This window comes from Opisthocomus hoazin, chromosome 1 (assembly GCF_030867145.1).
Source record: "Opisthocomus hoazin isolate bOpiHoa1 chromosome 1, bOpiHoa1.hap1, whole genome shotgun sequence".
Classification (NCBI taxonomy): domain Eukaryota; kingdom Metazoa; phylum Chordata; class Aves; order Opisthocomiformes; family Opisthocomidae; genus Opisthocomus; species Opisthocomus hoazin.
This window is the reverse complement of record NC_134414.1, coordinates 142633700-142661469: the sequence shown is the minus strand read 5'-3', so window position 1 is coordinate 142661469 and position 27770 is coordinate 142633700. Positions and strand designations below refer to the sequence as shown.

The 27770-nt window shown below is 39.0% G+C and overlaps 2 protein-coding genes across 5 annotated transcripts in view; one reads left to right on the top strand and one right to left on the bottom strand.

Moving 5' to 3' along the window:
* Nucleotides 1-19304, top strand: part of GYS2 (glycogen synthase 2) — a 62946-nt gene extending 43642 nt beyond the window's left edge. For all 4 annotated transcript variants that reach the window (XM_075439583.1, XM_075439576.1, XM_075439567.1 and 1 more), the window contains 11 exons: nucleotides 1736-1853; nucleotides 2261-2381; nucleotides 4890-4996; nucleotides 8009-8068; nucleotides 8718-8796; nucleotides 9445-9558; nucleotides 12368-12494; nucleotides 14249-14344; nucleotides 15873-16036; nucleotides 17221-17301; nucleotides 18386-19304. In XM_075439583.1, the coding sequence (XP_075295698.1) occupies nucleotides 1736-1853; nucleotides 2261-2381; nucleotides 4890-4996; nucleotides 8009-8068; nucleotides 8718-8796; nucleotides 9445-9558; nucleotides 12368-12494; nucleotides 14249-14344; nucleotides 15873-16036; nucleotides 17221-17301; nucleotides 18386-18607 (1289 nt within the window). In that variant the 3' untranslated portion in view covers nucleotides 18608-19304. The remainder of the gene's footprint in view (nucleotides 1-1735; nucleotides 1854-2260; nucleotides 2382-4889; nucleotides 4997-8008; nucleotides 8069-8717; nucleotides 8797-9444; nucleotides 9559-12367; nucleotides 12495-14248; nucleotides 14345-15872; nucleotides 16037-17220; nucleotides 17302-18385) is intronic.
* A 3714-nt stretch (nucleotides 19305-23018) lies between these two features.
* SPX (spexin hormone) lies at nucleotides 23019-27770 on the bottom strand. Its single transcript, XM_075413079.1, has 5 exons — nucleotides 27717-27770; nucleotides 27529-27586; nucleotides 26058-26120; nucleotides 25317-25403; nucleotides 23019-23029 (listed from the first exon to the last, which is right to left on the bottom strand). The coding sequence occupies exons 1-5, from the start codon at nucleotides 27768-27770 to the stop codon at nucleotides 23019-23021; spliced, it is 273 nt and encodes a 90-aa protein (XP_075269194.1).

The window sequence follows — 27770 nt, the reverse complement described above, 5'->3', positions numbered from 1 at the left end:
ACTGGATACTTTTGGCCGCCACATCCGTTCTGTATCTCAAAGGCTTAAATAAGGGATGGATTGAGCCCAAATCCTGATGAAAGGGTAAATGAAGATGCAGTTGAATCAAATAACATGGGAGTACATTATATATAGGCTGCAGATGATGGGTGAGACCGTCCAAAACTCCCTGATAAATAAATGCGAGAGAGTGGATGGCAACTGACCAGAAATACCCATTCAAGGATTCTTACTTTATTGGGAAGAGCTTGAAGTGGTTGCAGGCTCAAACCTATGTCCTGCATGAGCCATTTCTTCCATGCAGAACAAGAACCAGATCAGAGGAAGGAAACTATATGTTGTTGGTAAAGATAAACCAAATTGGAGGGTATTTCTGCTCAGTTGACCCCTGACTCATATGAAGCCACATAGGGCTTACTTCAGAGCAGCTCCTAGTGCTGGGCAGCAGAAGATAAGAAAACAAGTTTTCTTGTCACTAAGAACCAAATCTGAAGTACTTAACGTATAAAGGTCTCTTGATAAAGGCTGGTCTTCAGTTTGGAATGTGGTGTTTCAAGAAAGAACTGTTGAATTTTTTGGTATTGCATGGTTACTAATAAAGGTTATATTTTTATCTACTGCTGTTTATCCTAGAGTCTCAAAACACTTTACAAGATGCAGAGTAATCAGAGATCACTTACCTGAGAGGGAAATATATACACTGCTGAAGCAGACTGTAAACTCAAGGAAGTCAGTAAAAATGGCTGTGACACTTGCATGAAAAATGTCAAGCAAGTATACTGGACAGCATATGGAGAAATGATTGTACTTATTTTAAGATCATCTTGATATATAATCAGCCAAAGGAGCCATAGATGTTTTAAAGATGTCTCCCTAAGACTCTCCAGAAATAGGAGACAGTTTTGTATTAGGTCAGATGCTTAACGCTAGACATACTTTACTTTTAGGGCAAGAGACAAGAAACCCTGAATGTCAGGCATCCTTGACTGAAAGACCACAACAGAGGTAATGTTCAAGTCCTCTGTTGGTGGCAAGTAAGAGACTGTACTCCCATCAGTAATATTGATGTGTGGGGTGGAGATAACGATGTGCACTGAGATCAAAGGATCTGTTTTGTTTGCATGAACCATATGTGGTAGGGAATGATATCTTACTGAAGGTCCTTTGGATGATGCATAGAACTTTTAAAATTATTACAGTTAGTGGCTGTGGTTACTAGACACCTGATGACACTTGCCAGGAGAACAAGTATGAAATTGGCACCAGTTAATCCTCTAATAATTAGGCCTTCTTGCTTCTTTGAAGATTCTTTGTATTTGAAGAATCATAAATTAGTATAAGTCTCCTGAAGTCAGTTGTGTTACTATGAAGTACATCTGCTGAGGAACTGGCCTCCCCTTTCATTTCCATACATGGCTTTCATAAGCCAACTCAAAAAAAAGAAAATGGCATTCTTTCCATTTACTTCAAGTAGATTTAGGGCAAGCCTTTAAATTGCTGCTGTGCTCTACCAGAAAGGTGAAGAGTGACTGAATTTCAGTGTTGGTTGGAACAAGCTGTGTCTGTCCTTATTACTTAATTTTAGAAGATACTGGAAATGAACAAATTTTAATTGTAAGATGCTTTGGAATCTTTGAGGACAGCAGCCATAAAAGTGCAAAGCACGTTGGTTCTTTCCTTAAAGATTTCTCTGGCTCTGAAGATGTCTGCCTCTGCCTTTTCTCTGCTTTTCCAGATGTTGTCACCCCAAATGGCTTGAACATTAAGAAATTTTCGGCAATGCATGAGTTTCAGAATTTGCATTCCATGTACAAGGCTAGGATCCAAGAGTTCATTCGAGGTCATTTCTATGGGTATGCTTTTACTTTTCAATAATTAGCAATGGTTGTCCAACACTATTTACAGCAAGAACCAAAGCAGGAAGACTAACAAGTACTTCACAGAGGTGATGAAATGTTACCAATTTATTCAATTATCTGTCTGGGATTTCTCAGTCAGAGGGTAAAGGAATTTTAGACATCAGTTCTAACTCTGCTTAGCAGATTGTGGCATCAGGCAGAAGGTCTTGATTTTTTCATTATTCACCCAAGATGCATTTTATCACGTTAAAATAGTCATCTTAATTTAAAGAATAGCAGAAAAGCCTCATTTTCATTATGTTCTTGGGATAATAAATTCCTCCAGAAATGCTGTTTTGTGTTTTGTTCGATTATATCTTGAGAAATACTTTGTGCTTGTCTGTTTGTTTACTTGGTTTCAGCCACCTTGACTTCAGTCTTGACAAGACCTTATTTTTCTTCATTGCTGGGAGATACGAGTTTTCCAACAAAGGAGCTGATATGTTTCTAGAAGCCTTATCAAGATTAAACTTTTTGCTGAGGGTAAGAAAGCTTCTGCAAATGTAGATAACATAGAGCTTATGCTGAAACTTACCATACTAGGGAAGTCACATGCAAGAATTTCCATGCCATACTCTGGTTTATAGGAAAATAATTATGGGATATTCAGAGTTCTCATAAAGCTCTCCTCCTGAATCATCAGAGTATAGAACTATCTCAGGCTGCTTAAAAAGAATTGATTACGTGTTTTAAGAAGTTAATCCATGGTTACTTCCCTTCTTTTTAGAGAAAAATACTGAAAATATGATTCAAGATTTTACCCTGAAGGTTTACATGTTAGAAGGCAAATAAAAGTAATCCTTAAAGGATGCAATTTAAAAATATCTTTTTAAGCAAATTTCTTAATTTGTTAGAACCTAATCATGATCTTTCAAATGTTTGAGTGCTATTAGCATGCTGGATGGGAATCGCATTAAAATTCACAGTGTGGCAGTGACCTGATGAATAGGCATGGAGAAGCCACTCTCTCCTCCATGCTTCTGTTTCCTTAGGTAAAAAATGATAGCAATGTTTCTAAATGCCTTTATGGAGTACTTTGATGATGATAAGACCAAGGCCTTGTCATGATCAAATAGTAGAGCACTTACCACCTACAAATGAGGTAATTGAAAATGCCTCCAGATGTGTCCCAAAGGTGGATACGTTTAAAATAAATAAATAAATAAATAAGCTAATTGGTTTTCAGTCATCTAGCAAGGATCAACTGGCCATTGTCCCAGAGTCTCTTTTGTACTCTATCATTTAAATGATATGGAAAATGTGGATAAAAATCATGATACTATATTGTCTGCAGAGCTGAAAAAATATTAATTTTGAAAGCCCTAAGTACATTTGTTCTGCCACTGCCTTCTATTAAGACCATTAGAGCCTGTGGACTTTCTGAAAATACTTAATCCATTCACTCACACAACAGGTCACCTCACATAACTTCAGTATTTCTTTCACAAATTTGCCAAACAACTGACTTCTGTTGTTTGGCAATGCTGTGCAACATCTGCTACCTGTTAATGGCGTTTACATAGCTATTAACTATAAATGCTGGTAATGTGGAAGTTCTTATATGGTAAGAGGGAAAGAATTGCTTGAGCAATGATTGCAGCAATCTTTCACTGTATCTAATGATTTATGTGACATCAGTGACAAGCTAGGCTGATGGAAAGTCAAAGGAAACTGAGGCTACTTTTCCAAAGCTCTCTGGAACAGTGTGCTGGGACTTGCTTCTCCCATAAGCTGAGCCTGGCTTTATTGAGTTACTGTTCCAACGTGCATGCCAGCACCTGATTAGCTGTTCAAAGAACACTTGCTCTGTAATTATTTCAAGAGATAATTCCATTGGGAACAGCAGAATACCTGTAATACTAGTGAATCTGAGAATCATGGTGTTTCTTAATGAAGTCCCAGTGGTGTTCCTGAACCTAAAAAATACATAGCATTGGATGGAATTATTGTATTTTATGGAGTCCTTTTCCTTTGCTACTTGAAAACTTTACTAACATTTTGGAAATAATATATGAATGTTGGGATAGGTTGTTAATACACACTGAGATCATAGCATTATGGACTTTGAACCTGCCTTGAAGAGAGGGAAGGGAAGAACCTTAAAATGAGAGATGACTCCCATAGGTTATTTTGTACTACACATTTCCCTGTACCTCAGTCTGAGAGAAGGCATGCTAATAGCATGTTTGTGTGTCTAAAGTTTAGAATAGAGGCAATTCAAAATAATTTAATTTTTACAGCTCTGAACAGAGTTCACCCTTAGCTTTTCTTTAAGTAGTTGCTGACAGGAGTACAACCTCATTCTGCTCCATGTGAGAAACCCCTCAGGGACCCAGAATTCTGAATCCTGTTAGCACACAGGAGAAGCCAGCAAGTGAAACCATCTATAAGTAAAGTGTCAAATTTTATAGCAAATGCTTTTTGCCTTTGCAGTAGCTGGGTGTGAGAAATGAGCAATAAGTTGCTTGCAGGTTTCTGTGTGTCTGGCGGGTTTGCCAGAGGTTCAGGTTGACAGTAGTTGCCGTCATGCCTGTTTCTGCCCATACCTCTGGGGCACTGTTGATAGAGAAGGTAGTTCTGCTTGTTGCTGTAGGGAATCCCTTGACACATGCCTGGGCATACCCCAGCTAGTAAACTAACTGATCACTCTTGAGCCAACAAAGTTTGTGTCAGGTGAGCAAATGTGTGTAGGATATTTTTTTTTGCAGTTGATGTTCACATCCTAAGCCATGGCCTCTAAACCATGAGAAGTCAGGAAGATCTCTATAGCCCAGATTGGAAGTGGGTAACATCTGTTTACCTGTATCTATCCGCAGCTATATCTCTGACTTGCCAAAAACTTCATAGCTAAAGGGAGAGGTGTAAGATCAGAGCCTTTCTGGACAACCAGTCAGTGCATTGGCTTTTCCTGTGACTAATCCTTACTGTTAAAGTTCGCTGTGATACCTTGTAGTGAGATTTTTTTTTTCTCTCCATCTTGTGTCCATATAGGTTCATAAGACTGATGTTACAGTTGTTGTGTTCTTCATCATGCCAGCAAAGACAAACAATTTCAATGTGGAAACCCTGAAAGGACAAGCAGTCCGGAAGCAGCTCTGGTAATTGCCATTCTCACTGAGGGCAGTGTACAGTGAATTGAGGAGACGTGCAAAAGTTTCTGATGAAGAATAATGCTCTTTCTTTATGCTCTGCTAAAATTGAGGATTGTGGGTAACTAGAGTGTATTTGTGGGGATGAAAGAGATGGAAATGATAAATAAGGACAAATATTTATCTTTTTTTTGTCCTACATTGTTTTCAGTAAACTTGCCTTGCCATGCTTTGTAACAAGTTAGTAAATAGTACTTGTTTTGCAGTGATGAAGTCAAAGGTTCTAGAAAATCTGGTGTTCTGGATGTCTGCTGAGTGTTTCTAATACTGCCTTTGGACATGCCATTGAGCTTCCACAAAATATGGACCACCTGCTAATTTATCAGAGTGAGCTTCTCTGCCACTGGTGGGAAAAAGAAATCAAATACACATCCTCTTTTATTTAGAAATATGGAAATTGTACTGACTAATCCAGCAGAATAACAGTTGATAACAATTGTGTGTAATTTTCTATATAGCCTACATTAAGCAATGGCCATACTCAAGCAGTGAAACTTACAGTTATAAAGGGAGAATTGTCACAGCACTTCTTAGTTTAACATTTTTCCTTTTACAACTTCCCAAACAAAAAAGCAAAGCAGGAGCAGACTGAACCTTCACCTTACTTTAACTGCTGTGTTATTCTGCACAGGAAAAGACACATGTTGTAAGGTACTTCTAAACTGAGACACATGGCAAAACCGAATATTCAAATTCATAAAGAAAATCAGTGGTGGGTTATCAAGGATGAATTTTGTTTTAAAAAGTGAAAATTCCATTACATTCAACTTATTTATAGATTAATTATCTAAGCAGGGAAGTGAAAATGTGCACCGTATCAGGTGGCTAGGGCGGTTAAACTCTGCTGCAGAAGTAAGGAAGCTGGTCTTAAAGCTAAAGCACTAGAACCCACAAGACCTAACTTCTGCTTTTATGCCTATGTCTTACTGTTTTAAACTCTCTCTGATGCCAGTTCTGTATTTATAAAATGACAGAAATCTAAACGACTTAGAGATCTGTAGATGGAAGGCACTATGTATGAGACGGATGCTATTTTTCTTGTTATCTCATTAACTGCCTCCAGCAGATGATCTGTGACTCAGTTTCTGGATATCAATAATCAAGTTGAAGTCTTCGATGAACAGATACTAAATCTACACAAAATCAATTACAGAAAAAGTTTAACAAGGATCATTGAAGTGATTTAGCTTTTGCCTTATCTGAAAGAGAAAGCAGAGATGAGAAATCTATCTACTGTCTAGATTATCTCTGGAGTCATCACACAGCAACTTCTTGGGACTTACAGGAAACATTCTATCTGGTTACCGCTCTGGAAACTGGTACCACGAATGTAGAGGTTGGAATTGTCCAACTCTGGATTCCTAAAAGTAATGCATCTGAGCTGCCTTCACTGCCAGCAGAGAGTGATTGTTCACTTCCAATGATATTTCATCCTATACCACTTCAGGCAGTGTCTAAGAGGAGAGAAGGGCATCACCCTCTGAAATGGACTGGGCACCGTCTGGAGGATCTGCCCAACTAGCTTAAACTGTAAATGGCCAAGGAGGGTGACATAGCCAGAGTTTTTAATGAGAACTCTGAGCCATGTTTGCAACAAGTGCTTTTGGCCTCTGCTTTGTCTTTGATATAAAGTACATAATGTACATAAATACATATTAGTGTACATAAATACATATTAAATAAATCATATACGGATATTAGGACAGTTTAAATTAAATGAAATATGCAAAATTTTTTTCCTTGTTGTATCTCTACTACATGGTTATTTCTCTGGTACTCAGTAATGCAGGCACAATAGTAACAGTGAAAGTAAATCTAAAGATGTGAAATCATGCAAAAAATGTGGTTTCCAGCTATTCTTCCCACTGTGTTCTGTGAAAAGCAAAAGACCCTCTGCATCATCATGTGCAGCATTATCATGGTCATAATGTGGAGCTCCTGGATAGAACCACCTGAAATCAGTATTCCGTAGTAGTATTAGATGATTTTAAGGATGCCACAGAAATTAAATACCAGAAGAGGCTGGCACTTGCAAAGGAATAAACAATGGCTGATCTGGGATACTAAATGCCTTGTTTCCTCTGCTTCTGAAAAAATGGTCTGTCCTATCTGGGTTAAGTTTTGGATATTGATCATGCCATGGGTCTAAGAAAATGTAGTCATGAGGGGACTAGCTTGCTGGGATTTGGATCAGTTTAGTTTGACAATTAGCTGCTTTACAACTCATTCAGAATTAACTCATCCACTATTGTGTCTGTGTGAGTTGGGAGAGAGCAAGTAACAGGTATGTGGGTTCTCAGCTTGGTAAAGTTTAGGATTTCACTTAACAAGTTTTGTCTTAGCCCAAAGTATGCTTCTTAGAAGTCAGACAGGCAGGAAGAGTTTCATGAAGTGGATATTTTACGCAAATTGAGAGTGCATTTTCTGTTTTGACAACAGCACTTCCAGCTGTACTTTGAAGTTATTTCAGCTAGAGGCAGGAAAATATAAATGGGCCCTTGCATTTAGAAGAGTTCTTCACTGGAGTCCTTTCTCAGCTAAATTATAACATTTTTCTGATGATACAGGCTTTATTATTAACTTAAAACATGGCCTGACATTTTCAGGAAGCTTTCTGGTTTGCAAACTAATTTATGGCAAATTAGTTTTTAGTCTAATACTTGTTTTCAAAAATCTTTGAGCTAGGAAACAGGGCAGCAAAAGTGTTAGAAGTAATCTCTAGTGAGGTCTGCTTCTGGATTTCACAATGCATCCATCTTTGGATGCAGGTCAAATCCTCAGTTCTGTTGAAATCCATCAGTATGGCTGCTGACTGAGAACCAGACCTCTGTCTGCTGCTGCATGCTTGATTCCATCAGTATACATGAAAGCATAATTTAATTTCCAACGGCAGGAATCTTTTTTATTCTGTCTTTGTCCTGGATTCTCCTGTTTTATACATATATTTATTTATTTTCCTAGGGACACTGCACAGTCTGTGAAAGAAAAGTTTGGAAAGAAACTCTACAATGCCCTGCTAAAGTGAGTGTATAGGTTACTTTGTTCTGCCTTACAGAACCACATATTCAGCTGGCTTACCTGTGGTTTTTCTGTGCTTCTACTCTTTGTGTAAGAAATTTTTACATCCATAGGAAGGGCATAGGAGGAGGATATGGGACCCTCTGTTCCATTTGCAGGTTACTTGTTCAATAGGCAAATCACAGAAAAAAAACTTAAAGGTACTAGCACCCCATTGTGCAAAGAGTCTTAAGAGATATGGAGGGTATCTAAGTAACACAAAGGCTTACTCACTGTCAAAAATTAGCTATCTCAGCTTAAAAAAGCACCAGAGACAAAGTAATATGTAGTAGTGGCTTAGTCTTATCCTTGCGAAAGAGAGTTGGAAGTGAATGACTCAAAGCACAGATGAGATGACTGGAACTTAAGCAAAACCAAGAAGTGTCTGAAAAATGGGAAAAAAGAATTCTTTAGCTTTTTGGAACCTAATTGGAAGGTCAAAAGTATATGGGAGAACAAAATGTAGGGAATATAGAAGGGCCATGAAAGCAAAGGAGAGATTCCTGGTGACATCAGTAGACTTCAGATCAGACCTTGTTTGCTGTTTCTTCATTTTCTTTATACAATTGATAGTAAGTCGTTTGGTAAAATAGGCTCTGTGTTGCCTCTGCAGAGGAGAAATTCCAGACTTGAACAAGATTCTTGACCGAGATGATATAACCATTATGAAAAGAGCCATCTTTTCAACTCAGGTCAGAAAATGTATTGTTTACACAAATATCTAGTATAAATGATAAACATGAATATGTACAAGGATTGTGCATGACTTACAGTGATATGCATGCATTGAAAAAGAAGTTTTCAGCAAATATGCTTCTCATCGGTAACTTTTAAAGATCAGCTGTGATTGTTTTTAATGAGAGTATGACCCAAATGAATTCTTTTGGGGAATCTATGGGTATTCCCCTTGTCACATGCAGGACCCCAAAATTCCTCATTCTTTTCTTCTGCACTAAATGTGACCTTTGCATTGTTCCTGAAGCCTGGATTCTTCCATTTTAATTAAATATGTAAAATCAGCCTCTTAAGGAGACAGAACATATTGACTAAAAACTTAAAATTAAATGGTTGGCCTTTCTAAAAGCTAGTACAGATACATTTGTTTTGAGGTAATTGAAACAAGTCCTGTGACAGATTTTATAGTCTCGTTTGTGGCCTTAGTTATACAGAAGACAACATTATATGATTATAACATTCTTTTCTGACCTTAAAATGAAAAGGTAAAAACCTATCCACATAGACGATAAGATCTCCCGCTGTCTTCCACTAACCTTAGAAAACGGTAACAGGACTGTGCCAACAGTTTTTTCTGGCTTATGGATTGCCTTTTCTCTCTTTAGCGACACTGTCTGCCTCCAGTGACCACCCACAATATGATTGACGATGGCAATGATCCAATCCTCAATACCATCCGACGCATTGGTCTTTTCAATAACCGGACAGACAGAGTAAAGGTACATTCTGTCATTTTCATTTTAGATATAAAATGGAGTTTGTTGAAACAATCTCAGTCTGGATCATCAGCATGGAGAGTACAGTCAAATTCTTGATAGGCAGTATTATATTAATAGAGAACTACTTCTTTCTTCCTCACTTTATAGGAATAACAACTAGTCACTTCACAGATCTCCTCAGTTGCTGTTCAATCAAGTTAATTTCAAGTTAGAAATCTGATGTTAGGGAATTGTTTTCATTGCTGCCTGCTGTACTGAATGAGGAGCTACTACTTCTGAAATCCAGAAAGTGCCACGGGTTGTTTGCAGCTAGATGTAAAACCCTGAAATAGATTCATTTGCTTAAAACTGGAGGTCCAGAGTTTGCACACAGACATTTCTGGAGTATTGGTTCATCTCTTGAGAACAGCACCCTGACACTCAGTATATGCTGTAGAAGGTAACCAGGGCTTTGATCCTGAGCAGAAATATTTCCTGTTCATGCTGTGCTCATGCTGATATCAACTGTTGAAGCTAAATGTGTATAAATAAATCCTATTCTTACTTACATGTCTGTCTTAGCAGGTCACAGAAATGATCAGCTCCCACTTTCACAAGTCTACCAAAGCTTTTTTTGGTCTGGCTATCTCTGGCATTCTCTCTGTTAACGATGACTATATCTCATCACCTACCTATTCAAAGTAGAACCTAAAATTACAAATTCTTCCTCTTCCAAACCTTCTTTTTAAGGACAGATCCATAGAATCACTGACAAGGACATATCACTTGTTCTCAGTGTTTTGGCTTTTAAACCTGTGACAATAACTGAGTAAAATTGAGCCAGCAGTGTGCCCTGGCTGCCAAGAAGGCCAATGGCATCCTGGGGTGCATTAGGAAGAGTGTGGCCAGCAGGTCGAGGGAGGTTCTCCTCCCCCTCTGCTCTGCCCTACTGAGGCCTCATCTGGAGTACTGTGTCCAGTTCTGGGTTCCCCAGTTCAAGAAAGATGAAGAGCTACTGGAGAGAGTCCAGTGGAGGGCTACGAGGATGGTGAGGGGACCGGAGCATCTCTCCTACGAGGAGAGGCTGAGGGAGCTGGGCTTGTTCAGCCTGAAGAAGAGAAGGCTGAGAGGGGACCTTATAAATTCTTACAAATATCTCAAGGGTGGGAGTCAGGAGGATGGGGCTAAACTCTTCTCAGTGTTGCCCAGCGACAGGACAAGGAGCAATGGGCACAAACTGAAGCACAGGAAGTTCCGTCTGAACGTGAGGAAGAACTTCTTCCCTCTGAGGGTGACGGAGCACTGGAACAGGCTGCCCAGGGAGGTTGTGGAGTCTCCTTCTCTGGAGATATTCAAGACCCACCTGGACAAGGTCCTGTGCAGTCTGCTGTAGGTGACCCTGCTTTGGCAGGAGGGTTGGACTAGATGACCCACAGAGGTCCCTTCCAACCCCTAACATTCTATGATTCTGTGATTCTGTAAACATTTTCTGCACCTTCCTTGTCACTTCTTCGTAAGAACATATTCTTTGCTAGGCCTGTGTCTCCAATGAGCCCTGAGAGCATAATATGGTAATAATATACTAGACTAGATGTAACAAAAGTAGCGTGGAAGGATGCAAAAATTCCTCAGAACTAACTGCTTGAAGTCATTAGAAAGCAGATAGCATATAACACCATAGACACCTCTTCCTGCTTCTTAGCAGACTTGATTGGCTAAATTTATGTCAAGTTTGTACAAAACTGTCATTACCACTGGAAAATTACCTGCTGCATGAACAGGCTTAGTACTTAATGAGCTGAATGCCATGGACAAGAAATTCTGTAAACTTCAAATGGAAAGTCATTTTGGAGAGATGTATGATATATCCACACAGACAGATCTGGCATGTGAAAAATAGCCTCAGCAACGCCAATGGAAAATCTTACTTGATTCACTGGGATCAAATAAGCTTGCATAATTAATTTACAGCGCATTTACTGGTTGAATACATTCATGCATTGATTTATTCAAGTGAGTAGCATGACTATATTATTAAGAAAGGATAAAAGCATATCCTTGGCATGGAATAATGGCTGCAATATATTTATGTGGGGAAAAAAGCCCATAGAAGTTTAAACCCTTCCTTCACACTTCTTCCTCCCAAAGCTGACTGGACAGCATACACAAGGCACTTCTCTACTTAGCACTGAAATATGGGGCAGTGACTTCAAGTCCTGTAGAGTCCTGCAGATAAATTAGCTTGGGTCCTGAAAGTGGGACATTAGCCTAAGTTAATAAGCTTTGTCTTTCAGCAAGATTAGTTAGCCTAGGCACAGGACTGTGATGATGGGTCTATAATATGTCTGTTTTCAAAATTCTCTCAGTTTTTGAATACAGTAAGCATTCCTATATTTCAGTTGGATGCTGTGAAGCTCAGAAATGCTGCATCCTCCTGAGGCCTCCTCTGAAACAAGACATTCCAATGCTCTGTACCTTGGTACAACAGACCAAGAGAACCAATTTAGTGTTGCTGAATGCCACAGCCTTAGGCATAATTCTCAATGCACATGGTCTTCCTTGATCAACAAGGATAAAGCTGAAGACCTGTCCAGAGAAATAGTTCTATTATCAATACTTATTATCAGTACTATCTATAAATCAGTACTATTTCCAGGACAAGACTGCACACAGGCAGGATACCTTTTAGTGTGGGAAGTGAATTAGGTAGCACATGGGCAAAGCAGGTGTTGTCCAGATACTTAGGAAAATACCAGAGTGAAACTTCTTGATAATTACATGTATTGATGATGGTTTTCTTTCACCTCTAATGTAAGTTTTGAATATCCAGGTGATCGTACATCCAGAGTTTCTTTCTTCAACAAGCCCGTTGCTGCCCTTGGACTATGAGGAATTTGTTAGAGGCTGCCACCTTGGTGTATTTCCATCATACTATGAACCCTGGGGTTACACTCCAGGTAGGCAATCTGTACACTTAACTAGTATCGAAAGATGTCCATTCTGTTGACGCAGAATAGGTTTGCAGCCAGTTTCTTCTGGAGGGCTGAAAAAGCTATTTTGGCTCTTTTTCCTCTGCAGTGCATAAGTCTTACTGCTGGCAAAATTTGTGGGCCAGGTGGTATCAAATGGCATCTGCTGACTGACGACTACTCACATTTGTCCCTGCACTGGACCCTTACCCATACTAACATGTAATATTTTGATTTTCTGTGGCTTTAGAACAAAAAATCATTTTTAATACTTAATTCATAACTTGATTCAAAGATTTTAAAAGATCATGTAGAGGACTGTACATATTGAAAAATGTAGGCAAGAAATTTGATGCTACCAGCCAACATACTTCAGTGGATTTAATTAAAGATAATAGTTAAGTTTGAAAGAATTATGTAACACCATATCTAAGATATTTACCACAAATACATGCAGTGGTAGAGAATCTCACAGAATTAAATTGATATTTCTAAAGATACAGAGAGCATTTAGTTTCTGACTTAAAAATTGGCCCAGATTTACAGAAGGCACTTAACACCTGATGAAAACAGTGCAAACTATGAACTTGAATATGTATGAAGATCAAAGCCTGGGTGCCTGGGTTTTCATGTCCTCCAAAATAGCTTTTGTAGTCTTGATACACATCTGGAAGTTGGGGTGCCCAACTTTTGCCAACAAAGAACATTTGTTGTAAGCCAGTGGATCAGAATAGAAATTTTGTAAATTCATTCATTCTCCAGACCTATTTCTCTCAAAGTAGGAGAGCTATTCAGTTCCAAGTAAAGCAACTGTCTTGCAGTCCACCAGTTTCTCTTCCTGTTCTAATCTCAGCTAAGGTATAAAGAAAGTGTGACAGCCAGGTATGATTTTGAAGTGAACATTAAAGTAAACCTGGACAGAAAAGATAGGCTGGTACTTAGCAGATTTGAGGAAAGCTGTTATTTACGTTAGTCAAAAGGACAGTTTCTCTTTCCATTTCACTAATGCAAAAGTGATTAGCTTTGCTGATACCCACTTAATTCTCCCAGAAAAAAAAAAATAGTGATTTTTTTAAGGTAGATTTATAGCTCTATTGTATAGACACCAGTTTTATTGTCATATTAATGAAGGCCATGTAGATGGCCTGTAGCATTTCAAAGACTATTTACTTATCTGCCTGCTGTCTTAGGTTAGGCTGAAGTTCATCAGCAACAACTGTAAGTGTGAGTAAACAGTTATCCTTACTCACAGCAATGATAGAAATAACTATATAAGATGCATACATTTTCTAATTTTATAAAACTAGCTCCACATCTACTTTGAATGCAGTCCTGAGTTAGTGATGGGGTTGTTGGTATTTTTTCTTGCTATAGGGACGAGTTTTGTAAATAATTGTGAAAAACTAATAAATATATGTGTGTGACAGACTTCAATTTAACATCCAAACAGGGAGTCCAGACCATATATTGGGGTTCTCTGTTTCAGCACTGGACTCCCAGAAAGTTTTGAGTTTCGCTGCTGGGAAACACAAAGATATGTTCGCAAAAACTGTGAAATTTTCTCTTTAAAATTTCTTTTTCTCAAAATCCACAACAAAGCATAATAGTTTTCACTTGACATTTTCAGAGAGCTCTGGTGTTATGGGACCTCTGTCTGCCTGTTTCTTTGTCTTTTTTCTGTCAAGGTGAAACCATTCAGAACATATTGCACTGACACACTTTCTGTCTGTTTCTTTTGGCAGCTGAATGTACTGTGATGGGCATTCCCAGTGTAACCACAAACCTTTCTGGATTCGGCTGTTTCATGCAGGAACATGTTGCTGATCCAGCAGCTTACGGTAATTTTTTTACAACCATATTAAAATACCACCTCTGAGTTAGGAAAGCAAAAAGCACAGCAATGATGCTGTTACTCCTCAATTTTGTGCTTTCACTAGTGCAGTGGGGTTCATTGAGGGAATATATTCAGAGCTCTGAATATCTCATTATGTTGAACAAACCATTCAAGCTTTCATATTTATCCAAACCCTTCCCAGGTTCACTCTCTTTCGTCTTCCTTCAACCTTTTGTCTGTTTTATCCTTCCAAACTCAGCACTCATACCTACGCTGGAGTCTCCCAGCACTTCCTTTTAATGCCTCTGGTTGCTGTGTAATCCTTTGAGCCTTTCAAAAGAAGCAGTGGAAATCTGCTGCTCTTTGAATAGTCTGAGAAGGATGTACTGGGACCTCAAGGCCAGTGAAACTTGCTCCCACCAAACATAGAGTAAATTATCATGTACACTGAAAAATAAACCCGTGAAAATAAAATGAACCTACTTACAAATAAGAATCTGCTCAAAAAGGTTTAGAAATGGTTCAAGATTGGGGTGTGGTAAGGAGGAGGGTAGCCAGCTACTGGTGTGTCAAGACAATATTGAAAACGTGCCCGTACTAGGGCCTCTTTCTAAGTGCCTTGGCTTGTCTGCACAATCACGCAATGACAGCTCCACACCAGTAACAACTGTGCCCTGGCCTAGGGGCCGGGATAGAGCCAGTTGCAAAATATAGCTATGCCTGCCTGGGCAGGCATGTCTTTAAGAGCCTTCAGAAAGGTCACAGACTGAGAGCATAGGTCACTTGCTTTTCTCTGCCAAAACATGGATGTGAGCATTGACATAACTTACTGTACATTCCTAGGGTACACCAGGCACTTCAGTTAAGGTAGCTTTGTGTCTGTCTTGTCCATTAAGATAGCTGAGGTCTAGTACCCTCTTCTTTCCAACACCCTGGTGTAAGGAAGGTGGCAAGAATAAAGTATTGATCTCGACAAACTATGTAGAAGCCAAGTTTACCTCATCCCTCTCTCTGCCAGAATTGTATATTGACTAATGTATGTCAGTTAGCTATCTCTATGGAAACACTTGCATTTCTACAGAAAACACAGCCTCTCTCCTACAGGCTGATTCTGACCATCCACGCTTCTAAATTCTACTGCAAACTAGGAAAGCACTAGATTATTTTTTTTTTAAGCAGTCAGTATTTTAAACATTATGGGAAATAAAAATGATATGTCTTTATCCAGAAATTCTTGAATCCTTTTGGACATACTTACGCAACAGCAACAAAGCCTCCAAATTTTGAATAATTTGCTGAGTCTCAGCCTGAAAGGTAAAGAAAATTAAAATAAAGAATACATATTTGTCTGCAGCTTTCTATTCCATCAGAATAGTAACAAATGTTCCAGTTATGGTTGCCTTCTAACAGTAAAAAGAACATATAATACATATAATGTTTGTATGACTATGTGACAGAAGGTAGAATGGAAATGTAACAGGTCAGATCCCATTTCCAATTCCACTCATCTTCACATTTTTTGTGTCCTTCAGGCATCTACATAGTTGACAGGAGGTTCCGCTCACCTGATGAATCATGCAACCAGCTAACTCAGTTCTTGTACGGATTTTGTCAGCAGTCCTGTCGCCAGAGGATCATCCAAAGAAACCGAACTGAGAGGCTCTCAGATCTGTTGGACTGGAGATACCTAGGCAGGGTGTGTGAAACTATGTAACAGAGGTATTAAAAATTGCAAAAACATAGGTCTAACTAGCAGTCTTCAGCATCGTGCTACAATGCAAGGAGACATCCCTGTTCTGAAAAGCACCTCTGAACGGTGCTAAAGGCAAAGCCTGCCTTTGCACTTCATTGTAATGCTTCCAGTCACCAGTGGTAAGGAGAGACGTGACTTAACGGAATAGGTTAGGGCAGAAGCCAGTCACACTGAGGTCTTTGTACTCCTCATGCTAAAGACAATGTAAAAAGCTTGTGTCTCTGACAACACTGGCAACCCTACACTAAGTAGGATTTCTACTCCAAAATCATCTGGACTCTTTCAGAAACCCTACCTGTTCTTCCTACAATGCTGCTGGGCCTTGTGGCTCCGCAGCACTCCTAAACTACCTCTGTGCCTTAAAGGCAAAATAGTGTTTTTTGATTTGACATAGCAAACACTGCAGTACTACCTACTAAGAAGACAGTGCAAAGCAGCATTCTCAAGTCCACATGAGCAAAGAAGTGGATGCACATGTATCAGTTTTGTAACTATTTTGGACCTTGTCCTGCTCTGATACCTGTGTGAGAACCTTTTGTGTTTATATGGTTCCCAACACAGCAAAAGACCCTGACACAACAAGGCATTATTTCCATGCATGTGACGGAGACTCGTGAATATAGTGGATCCATATTTTTGCCAAATTATTCAATACCAGGCCTCTAAATTAATGAATGTTACTTCTCTGTAACTGCTGCATATGCTTCCTACGCAAGGATGAGTCCAAAGTTTATGTGTAACACCTGCGCACTTAAATATGTATATTTTCCTGGTTAAAAAAGAGCCAGTTCTGTCTTGAGAGACAAAGAATACTTATCACTCAATAAGAACTACACTGACTGAGACAAGTGCTGGTTTCGATCTTAATACATCTTGTCTTACAGAAACCTTATTCAGCTTCTGTTCCAGACTCTACTTCAGCGTGAATCTAACATGAATGGCTCACTACTTCACACAATGTGTTCGTTACAAGCAGTGATATCAGTTGGATTCTCCATAGCTGAAAACATGTTTAGTCTTTGTTCAGCATCATCTTTTAGAAGATACTCATTTTACGTTCCTTTTTTTCCTGCTTAAATCTACCCAAGACTTCCTTGACTTGTAAAGGCTTCTCTCTTATGTTGCAGTATTACATGCATGCCAGACATTTGGCCCTCAGCAGAACATTCCCAGATAAATTTGAGATGGAACCAAGTGCTCCACCAAAGGTAAAGTCTTCTTTTGGAGATGAGTTCATCTGCATTTTAGCTGCTTTACAAAGAGAGAGAGAAAAAGTGCGTGTGGCAGAAAAAGAGAGAAGAGAGTTAGCAAATTTTGTTTTAATTGAAGGGAAATAGGAACTCATAGTTAAAAGCTCAACAAGTTATAGACCCAAGCTCCAGTCAGGAGTTGTAATGGTATCAGATGCAAACACTAGGGGTACCAGGTGCAATACAGGATCAGTTCTTCAGGTCTTTTAGAGAGACCTGGGTGGGACTATGCCACTTTAGACCAGCTGAGGAACAGGCCCTTGGAATTTGTATTAGAAGACTGGCAGCTTCTAATTTTGCTTCTGATAGATGCCATGGAGATGTTCTGCACAAACCAGATAGAAGGGGAGCTGAGAAAGGATGTTCTAGGGAAAGTGATGCAAAGTATTGCCTTCATCTAAACATGGTACGTGAGGAGGATGCTGTGGCTGGAACTGCAAGGGGTCAGTTTAAAAGCACACCATCAAATAGTTCTTGCATAATGCATATTAGCACCAATTTGAGAAGGGAGGCTGCTCGGATCCAGCATAAGAACAATGTCATTTGAAACCAAACCTCCAGACGCTTCCAGAGAGCAACTCATTTTTTTAAATACGAAGGAGAAAGGAGGCTCAGGCCAAAACCCTTTGCTTGCTTCTTGTTTTGCAGATACTGACACTGTAACTAGATAACTGTTTTAAAACTTCAGACTGAATTCTGAGTTGTAAGCATATTCTCACTACAGAGTACAGAAGGATTTTGTGTTGTGCTCACGGTATTAAGCCTCAATTAAGATAGTCATATTTTGCAGAAAGCAGTGCTGGAAGGGCAGTATATTGTTTATGGCACAGCTGAAAGATCACTGCCATACAGATGTGTGCTTACCAGCAGAGAAGAACTGAGGAGATCTGGGTTCAGAGGAGTTTAATTTTAGAGTGCACAGCAGGTCTAGCTTACATGATGCCATTGGTTTCCTCTGAAGCATTGATAGCCTTAAATTGCTCTATACAACCAATTGATGAACACTATGATAATATATACAACTTGCTTCTCTCTCTGCCAGACGGAAGGTTTCAGGTACCCCAGGCCTTCATCAGTGCCACCATCACCTTCTGTCTCTCAGCATTCCAGCCCTCACCATAGTGAAGGCGAAGATGAAGATGAGGATGAAAGATATGATGAGGATGAGGAAGCTGAAAGGGATAGGCAAAACATCAAGTCTCCCTTTTCTCTTGGAGTATTGCCGCAAGGAAAAAAGAAGCAGCATGGAGAATACAGGAACTGAATTCGTTGCTCTCACCCTGGCAGGGTCTCTCCATGCATTCAACAGTTTCTCCTGTAGGCTTGGCAAGATTTGTGTTAAGGAGAGTGTGATATAATTAGAGGAATCTTAAATGTTACTTAAGCTGCACTGTTGGAAAGCCTAATATTATTTCACCTTGAAAGTAGTTTAAATGACAATTCTTCTGAGCCCCTTTGAGGTAGAAGAGATTTCTCAAGCTTAATAAACCTAGAGAATGCAACAGTCCCCTCAGGAGCTTAAGCAAACTGCAGATCATATCTTTGTCTACATAATGATCTATATTAATCATAGTCTATACTGATAGCTCCATTATAGGTGTCCCAAATTTATTCCTGCTTCATTTATGTTCCCCCCTTTCCCTCCTAAACTAACATGAACTTTAAGCCGGAGCTCAAAAAATTTAGAGAAAAAGCGTTACACTGGGAAAACCTTGGCAGGGTTAAAAAGATACACTGAAAAGGAAATGGTCTTTCTTTTTGCTTATGCTGTTTATTGTAAGTTTATATCATTTAAAACATTTTTTTACAGCACACAGAAGTGTCTTGATCCAGTGGTAAAACATACTTCCTGTGGAATCATATAAAGCCTTAGGCAGTGGGCATTTGAATTTTAGACAAATGAAGTCATGTTTCTGAAGTCATTTAGACCCACAATAAACAGCAGACTGTTTATTTTCTGATTCCTCTGGTATGTCTCTTTTATTGTTTTCATCTTGTCTTAGATTCTAAGTTTGTTAACAAACTAGTTTGGGAGGAAATTCATGTGACTTGCTAAAGAGAATGATAAAATTTGCTTAAGTAACACCTTCCCCTGCAGAGAAACCTACATGCCATAGAGCAATGTGACAACATTCAAAGATGAGTAACTCTAGTTCTTCCAGTTGTTCCATTAGTCTATGGTCTATTTCACTACTTCTGAAATAGGCCTAATCATAACAAATAATGCTAAAAGAATTCCAAGAACACATCTGCCCCACAGACATAATTTGGAAAAGCACCTGAAACTTTGAAGTGCTTGAGGAATAACTGAATCTCAAAACAAGAACTAGACATTTCATTTGCCTTACACAAAGCGTTCAAAAGTATTTCAATTCCTAGAGATGCAGAGAGTGCCTGAACATGCTCTTCGGAAGTAGATCTTGACATGAACACTTTAGGAAGGAGATTCATCTTTTATTTTAGAAGTTTATGCATAAAGAATTTCTCATGCTGTTCAAGAAAAGATATTTCCAGGAATTAATCAGTTTTCAGCAGGTAGGACAGTGTGGACTTTGGAGGTATTTACCTTCACTGTCAATCCCAGGAGGAGCCTAAGTGTCCAACTTTGATTAGACACCTACCTTTCAAACAATATTTGAAGACATAGTTTTTACTGTAGGCCACATAGAATAAAAGTGATTAGGTGCCTGTTTGTATTTCTGGCCACCTAAAATGAGTTTTGAAATTGGACTTCCATGCTTAAGCTGATTTGAATACCTGAAAGAATAACTGTTCTCAGAAGGTTCAGGCTTTTATGGCAAAAACTTCACTGGATTTAAAAGAAGTCACTATTTTTTAGCCATTTTAGAAGTAATTAAAACAATGAGCAGTTATTTTTCATATGAAAGTGGTGAAAGGAAAGATACTGCGAATATTTTCCTTCATACAGTTTACTAAATGGAGAACAACTGCATTTTCTGAGTTCAGAAATGTATATTCTTCCCCAAAGTGCGTTTATTCAAAGTTGCACAGTCAAAGAATGTAATGGCAGAGAGTCCCAACAAAAGCACATTTAAAGGGCATATTGATTGAAAGTTAATGTCTTCTTAAAAACAACCACAAAAGTTATTTTGAGAAATTTGATTTTATGGCTTGTATTTCAATGCACTATTGTACTGAAGAAAAGCATTTCATCCCAAATCCCCTGTCATCAAAAATGCATTAGCATCATCTGAGATTGATCCAGCGCTTCCTTTGTTGCCTAAAAATGTCCTAGTAGCCACAGGCTGGTGAACATCTGTTTATCATCATCACAAACCCAGCTTCATGGCAGTGTTGAAAGATGTGATCACTACACACATATTGTAAGTATTGCTAAATGGTGGAGGCACAGCACAGAAAATATGGAAAGTGGAAGGTTTTGCTAGGGTTGCGTTAAGTCAGCTACACTTGTTCTTTCTGGAAAAGTCCCAGAGGAGAAAAATATGCAACATGTATGATCCAAGTTGCAGGTTCTCTTAGATGTGCTTATGGCGTTTGAGTTCCCTGGGAAGAGCAGAGAGCTGCCACAACATCTCGCACAAATCTAGCTGTGTTTGTTTGTTTCAGCACGCTCATATGCGTTGAGCACCCTTCCGGTGACAGAAAGAGCACAACTTCTGAGATACGACTAATGTGAATACAGTGCCCATTCTTCTCAGAAATGGTCCTGCAGTGGTGAAAGTGACCTCTGCCTCATGCCTCTAGCCTTATTTTAGTTCTGCCTTCAATGTTAGGACTAGCCATCAGTAGCAAGGCGATCTAACTACAGCAAAACATTTCTGCCTTTTGAATTTGCCATATTAGAGGGAATGGCTTTTCATCCAGTCGAGGCAACAGATGGCCTAACTGAAATGCCACATGTTTCTAACAGTTACTGACATCTGACAAGCTTGGTAGCAGCTATCTGTTTACATCAGCAGTTATCTGCGAGATGATTGAAAATACTAGGGTTTCACAAACAGCTCACCAACAAGGCAGAATGTTTATTCTGTTTCATGAGATTTGTAAAGAATTGTTTAAGCTAGTGAGTTTAGATCAGGAATTCATACAAATATCAGTCAACTGGGGATGTGATTCGTACAGTTTTTGTGTCTCTGGGACATTTAGAGGCATGTGAATTTCATGGTAGTAATAAATCAAAGGATGCATAAGCCTGCTACTTCTTGTTTGAGCACTGACTAATCATACTTTAAAATATGGTCAAAAATAACTTAGATGCACCTGAGATATTCAGAGTATGCTTGAAACAGAAAGCAATTAAATTAATGAAAATATGCTGGCGGGTATCATTGGTCTTTAGGTGAATTTCATCATGAAGGTATTCTGTCATACAACGTATGCTGCTATTGAAAGATACATTAGTGCTTAAGAATGAACAAAGACATTTTGATTTCTCCAGTTATGTTCCTTGATGAAATGATATAGATTATAAACAACTCCTGACAGTGCCTATAGTCCCATGATAGAAATTAATTCCTCTGTTCTTTCAGCTGCATTTCTTTGTGTTGAGGACAAGCAAAACTGTAGTTAGCTTGAGTTAACAAAATTAATTAGCAGTGTCATGAGAAAGATCAGAGGAAAGTAACATTAAAAGATGAAGAGCATAACTAGGGTTAAAGGTTAAAAAAATAAAACATCGTTGCTTGGACACAAGAATCATGTGGCTAGTTTTTAATTACACGAAAACTACAGAGGGCTTTCCAGTAAGACCACAAAACAACATAAATCATGTTAAATATATCCTTATCAGCATGGAACGATAATTAACCAATTTATGTATAATTCCAGTTTTGCAACTCAAAAACCAAGCCAACAAAAAAAGTACAATAACGATGCAATTAATATTCTGTGTGCCTGCTGTCATGTGTGACACTAGATTTTTACCTAGTGCCCCACCACTGGCTCCAGCATCACTGCACCTCCCGACAGCCGTGGTGGCTCTATGCCATAGTCATTAATGTGGCCCCAATCCTTTAAGACCTATCCCCTTACTATCTTTATGTGGTGAGACCTGCTTAGTAGGATTATCCAGAGTATACATTTCTGCATGTAACTGGCCCAGCCCCGAGGTCTAAGTAAGTGATGTTGCCTATTCTCTGTGCTGACAGACATCTGAAAAAAAAAAATCACCTGCTTTGCAGTCGAAGACAGCTGGATTGATTTAATATCTCATTGACTTTATTCACTATCAGCAACTTATAGGGTCAGCAGTGAAGTGGTGAAGGAATCTAACTTTATCAGAAATAAAAAGGCTTTAATGAACAGCTGGGTGGAAGGTGGTAAAAGGCTTCCCAAAGACTATGGAAAAATTGTTTTTCATGAAGTAGTTGTCCAAAAAGACAGTTTTAATCATCTTTTCAGGTAAGATGGTACAGTGTATTTTAAATTTTGGGTGGGGCATATAAAATGGTCTAAAGAAAGCAGGAACTTTACAAATAATTTCCTTATCTGAACTAGTAACATTTAATCCGTTTGCATTCAACATTTTGCAATGTGTATATACGTCACCCTTTGGAACGGAAGCGAGGATGGATGAAATACTCTGTTTACACCAGTCATGATTTCAGGGCGTATGCAATACAAATGTTAAAGAAATTTGAAAGATTTCACCAATTTGATAGATTGTCTGTCAGGTAGCCAGGGTGATCACCGTTTTACTCTTCAACTGTAAGACAAGACACAATGAGGAAAAATAAGCTGTAGATAAAGGAAAGTTCAGTCAGCCAAGGTTTTCAGGAGACAGATGTGCCTCAGGCACAGGCCTAGTGCAATGAGACTGCTTAGCTGAGAGACGCAGGCCTCTGCAGAAATGACCATGTCTTCTCTCATTTTAAATGTAGGAGTTTTTCTATTTGCTGAAGAGCAAAGACACAAACCATGTTCAGAGGGGTATCTTAGTACAAAGCACAAATTTTTCATGTGGAAGAAAATTATGTATTTGGTTTTTATTTGCACATTTCTCTCAGTCAAGAGGATTCTGAAATCACCTGAAAGTAATCTTCTGAAAGTGCAGGGCTTACCTAGGTTTGACTGTCCTGTTATTTCCTACTACTGTGATGGCAATGTTATTCCACAGAGTATTTTCCAAACAAGCTGCCAGTTCCTCTTAGCTCTCTCAGATATGTCACCTTCTTTCTCAGGGGGCTATTGCTGTCCGCTGTCTCCTCTGGAACAGCAACAGCAGGCAGGAAAATACCACTAGAATTCAGAGGATTTTCTCTTTTTGTAAGCACACAAATAATACTTTCACTGATTTATCTTTGTCACTGCTCATATATTTTCTCCAAAGCACTATGCTCATTGTTAATTCTACCTTTCTCTCTCAATCAAAATGCCAGTGAATTTTTTTGGTTAGCAGAGATCTGCCAGGGCAGGGAAGAGATAGCTGAGCACAAAGCCCCAGCGCTACATGAGATACAGTGGGTGATTTTAGGAAGTGGAGAAGACAGGAGTGGACCCAGCATATCTGCGCATACACCAGGTAAATTCTGTGAGGTGTTGCTCACACCTTCTTTTCATTTCAGGAAAGCTGTGTACTGTACACAACTAACGAGGTAATATCGCATTGATGGCAAGGCAGTTATTTCTTACAGTCTGTTGATGGTGTCAAAGGCAATGAGGCAATAACAGGCCTGTCTCACCACTCATCTGTGTGAAAGGTACAAAACTACCTCATGTTTTACTTGGGTTTTACTTCGCATTTCCTAATCCAAGCAAAGCGGTTTTTCTTCCTGTCATGGTGACAGCAATTGAGTCTGAATAAGGAACTCACAATCACGTCAATAAGAAATAAAGGTAGCTTCTAGCCACCTCCTGTTCCTCCCTGTCCTGAGCCAAACAGGGGAAGAGCCTGACTTAGACAAACTCCTGGGCTTATATAAGCTACAACAGCACCCAGGAGCCAGAGCACAGCACAGACTCTCCACAGCACTAGAGGGTATACCGTCCCTTCTGCACCTCCCTGTCCGGGCTCCACTTCCAGAAAATAGTCTATGGACCTGAAGAGGTGAAAGGTAGAAAGACAGAGGATGTGGATAGCATAGATTTAGGGTCTCAGCCTGGTGAGATGTATGTATGCATCAGGCCATCAATGAGGGGTTCAGGATCATGGCTTTGTGGAAAAGCTGGTCTAGGGAGGAAAGGTGAACTATGGCAGGATGAGGGAGTGGGGGAACATAGGACAGGTGTCCTCATCTAAGGAGGTGCAATGTGCATGAAAGAGATGAGGGAACACAAGTTATTTAAACCTGACTCGGTAGCTGGGTTTGCTGGGTGGTGTTGTGGAAGGAAGATGTGCGTTCTGAGGTTCTGAAGAGAGAAGCGGAAGCAGGTAGTAAGGAAGCAGGTGGTGAGGATACAGACATGGGAGTGTTGGATAATATCTGGGGAGCCAAGGAACACCTGAATGAATTATGGGATTTTTCAGGATCTTTGAGGGCTCCGCCTCTAAATGTCATCTGGACTCTTTGTCAGCTGTGCCAGCAACAGAGCTCTCAGGAGCCAGATGTAAATCCCACAGCTCCTCTGCTGGGGCTTTTTAGGATTCTTTTAAACCTTTCCAACAGGACATAAGAGCCAATGGCGGAATGAAAATTTCACAAGCAATATTCTGCAGAAAAAAGAGCCTCAGTACAGTTTTGTTTTGGAAAATTCAATTCTAAATAGCCATTCCCTTGAATCAAAACCAATACAAATCTGAAAAGCAAATTAAAAGCAGCATGTACAAAAGTCTACCTACTATCATTTCTCTGATTCATGTTCTAATCTGTGTAAATGTACACCCTAATGGAATACACTCTGTGTAAATGTACACTACACACTAACACAATGCACTTTGTGGAATAATATCTCATTTCAAACTAGACCTTTCAGATTAATTTACTAAATTGTTAGTAAATGAAATATTGATAAACCCCTTTTAAAATTCAGGGTAAGATAAAACATGCATTTACCTTCTTCTTGTGCTTTCCGTAAGGAACTAAGGAACAGTGCTGCAGCTTCAGGAAGTGATAAAGGACTTGTGTTTTGGCTGCGTGTTTCTAGAATTACAAAATGAGATGCATGGTTTGTTACTATTTGATGGCTTTTCTTTACTTTGTTCTTTCCTTTTTTATCTCTGTAACAAGAAACCTAAAGAGAAAAAAAATACTGTTGTCTCCTTTGGTCTATAACATTCTCTGCTCAAAACCAGCCTGATAAATATCTGACACAGAAGAGACTAGCAATCTTTTTAAAAGGGAGGCTATTTTGAAGTCCCTTAGAGGGTAAAAAGAACATTTTCTTTTTATATATGTTCCTTACTTTGCTACAACATTCCATTTCCTCCAGAAACATTGTCTACCATGGATTAACGTTGTCTGCTTTTGTCATTTGTCAGTTCAGCATGATTAGTAACTTGATTTGATTTTTTCCAGTGGAAAAAGAAAGTCAAAGGTACTGATGATAATCCCACTTAACAGCCAGGTCAGTCTGGAACATCACTTACGTAAATGAAGACACACAGGTATACAAGAGAGGCAAGTCAGACACAGTCTTTATCTCGTGCTTTTTGGAATGAAGGAACTAACAAAAGGCAGTTTAATTGCTTCCTTGACTATGATTCCAGGAACACAAATCCCCACCGTTTTCCACAGATTTCTCCCATAATCTGAGCAAAGATTATATATTACATACAGCTGTGCACATGTACTTACCGAGCTGCATTCTGCCATACAGATCCTTTCGCTGGCTCTCATCTGAGATGAATCGACGTCCCTCTACAAAAGCAGCGGGAAAAGGGTGAAAACAACCTCCCACATCTGTTGTAATTCCTACTTTAAAGCAGCTAGTCTTCTCAAAATACAAAATTACAATAATACTACAAAAATAAACTGGGAGGCGTAAGTCCATCCCCTGGTCTTTCCAAATCAGCAATAGCCCATCCTGAACCGGAACAATCCAAGACATACTTTATTCCATTAAACCGGTGTTTCAGCACTGTTCATTCTTGTATGAACCTGCTATAGGAACTGTACATAGGGAGGAATTTACTGTCTTTTCCTCACTCTTTCCTCGACTGCTGTAAGGTCAAGAGCCCTTAATCTCTTTGCTGGACTATAAAGGGATATTTCTATTTAAAAAATGAAAAAAAACCCTAAAAATATAAAATCACATTACTTCCTATGCATCAGTAAGAATGATACACATCAGTATAGAAGTAACACAGTGCATTATTCAGCTGAAAGAATAAACAGAAGAAAAAAAGGGCCAAATTCTTTGCTTTTATGAACAGAAATAATTTTATTAATGTCACTAGAATTCAGTTACAGTTAAATTTTTTTGGAGCCTATATTTATTTTGTGGTTTTATTATTTGTATTGTGTCCCTTTTGCATTTCTCTCAGGATTGTGAGCTTCCATATATTTTTTTTTAATTTCAAGGAAGCTATTTTTCTTGCTTTCTTAATACCTACCCTACCTGATAGCTTTTAATTTTGAGACAACAATTCAGAATAGAATTTTTAAAAATAGAAATATTTCTGTTAAATTTCATGGGTTTGCATCAAAAGACAAAATGTCTCTTTGGCTCTAAATTTTATCTTTATATTTAATGCTTCTTTAACTCTGGACTAACAATAGAACCTCAGAAAGTCATCTGCACAAACTTAGCACCACAGCATTGATAACGCTGACATCCAGGTTCTCCTTAGAAGAGGTTGCTTGTGATCTTAACACCAACTCTAATGCAAGATTCTTGTAATAGGAATGTGCATTCGCCTATTGTGTAAGAAGGTGTTTTAGTAAAGCCTGAGTGAGAATAAGGAATGATAGCTGTATCCAGTGTGTCTTAAACCCCTTTTAAGATTATTTCAAGTAGGGAAACTGCTTTTCCAATAGGTTTTACAATCAAGCTTTAAACTCTATACATTTTCAGTTACTTTGTTTTGCTTTTCTTCTTTCAACATTTGCTTTCTTCAGTTTGATTTCTTTAAAAAATAATAATAATAATGGCAATACCACTGTTTCAGAGACAAGAAATAACCATTAGCACATCCCTGTAATCCTCAGCACTTCTACCTCCACAGCATCCTCAGGGATTTACTGCTTGTGTGGCACCAAGCAGATCAGGAATAATGCAGTGGTAGAGAAAGTTATCTCCTCAAAACAGACAGAGCTTGGGACTTACGTGCACCCTTCAAATAGAGCATAGCCTGAGGAGTCCAGTTTCTCCTTTGGAAATGAGTCTTTATGCCAAAAAAAGAGAAAAGAGGCATGTCAGCGTTGCATCCCATTACTAACTAGCACAAATACTTAAACAGCACCAACCTGTGAGATTCATGGATGCTGCACATTCAGCCTGAGCTAGCAGTTTACCTGAGGTGTGCTCCAGGAGAAAGATATGAAGGAGGCTGCCAGGAGCAGTGCCAT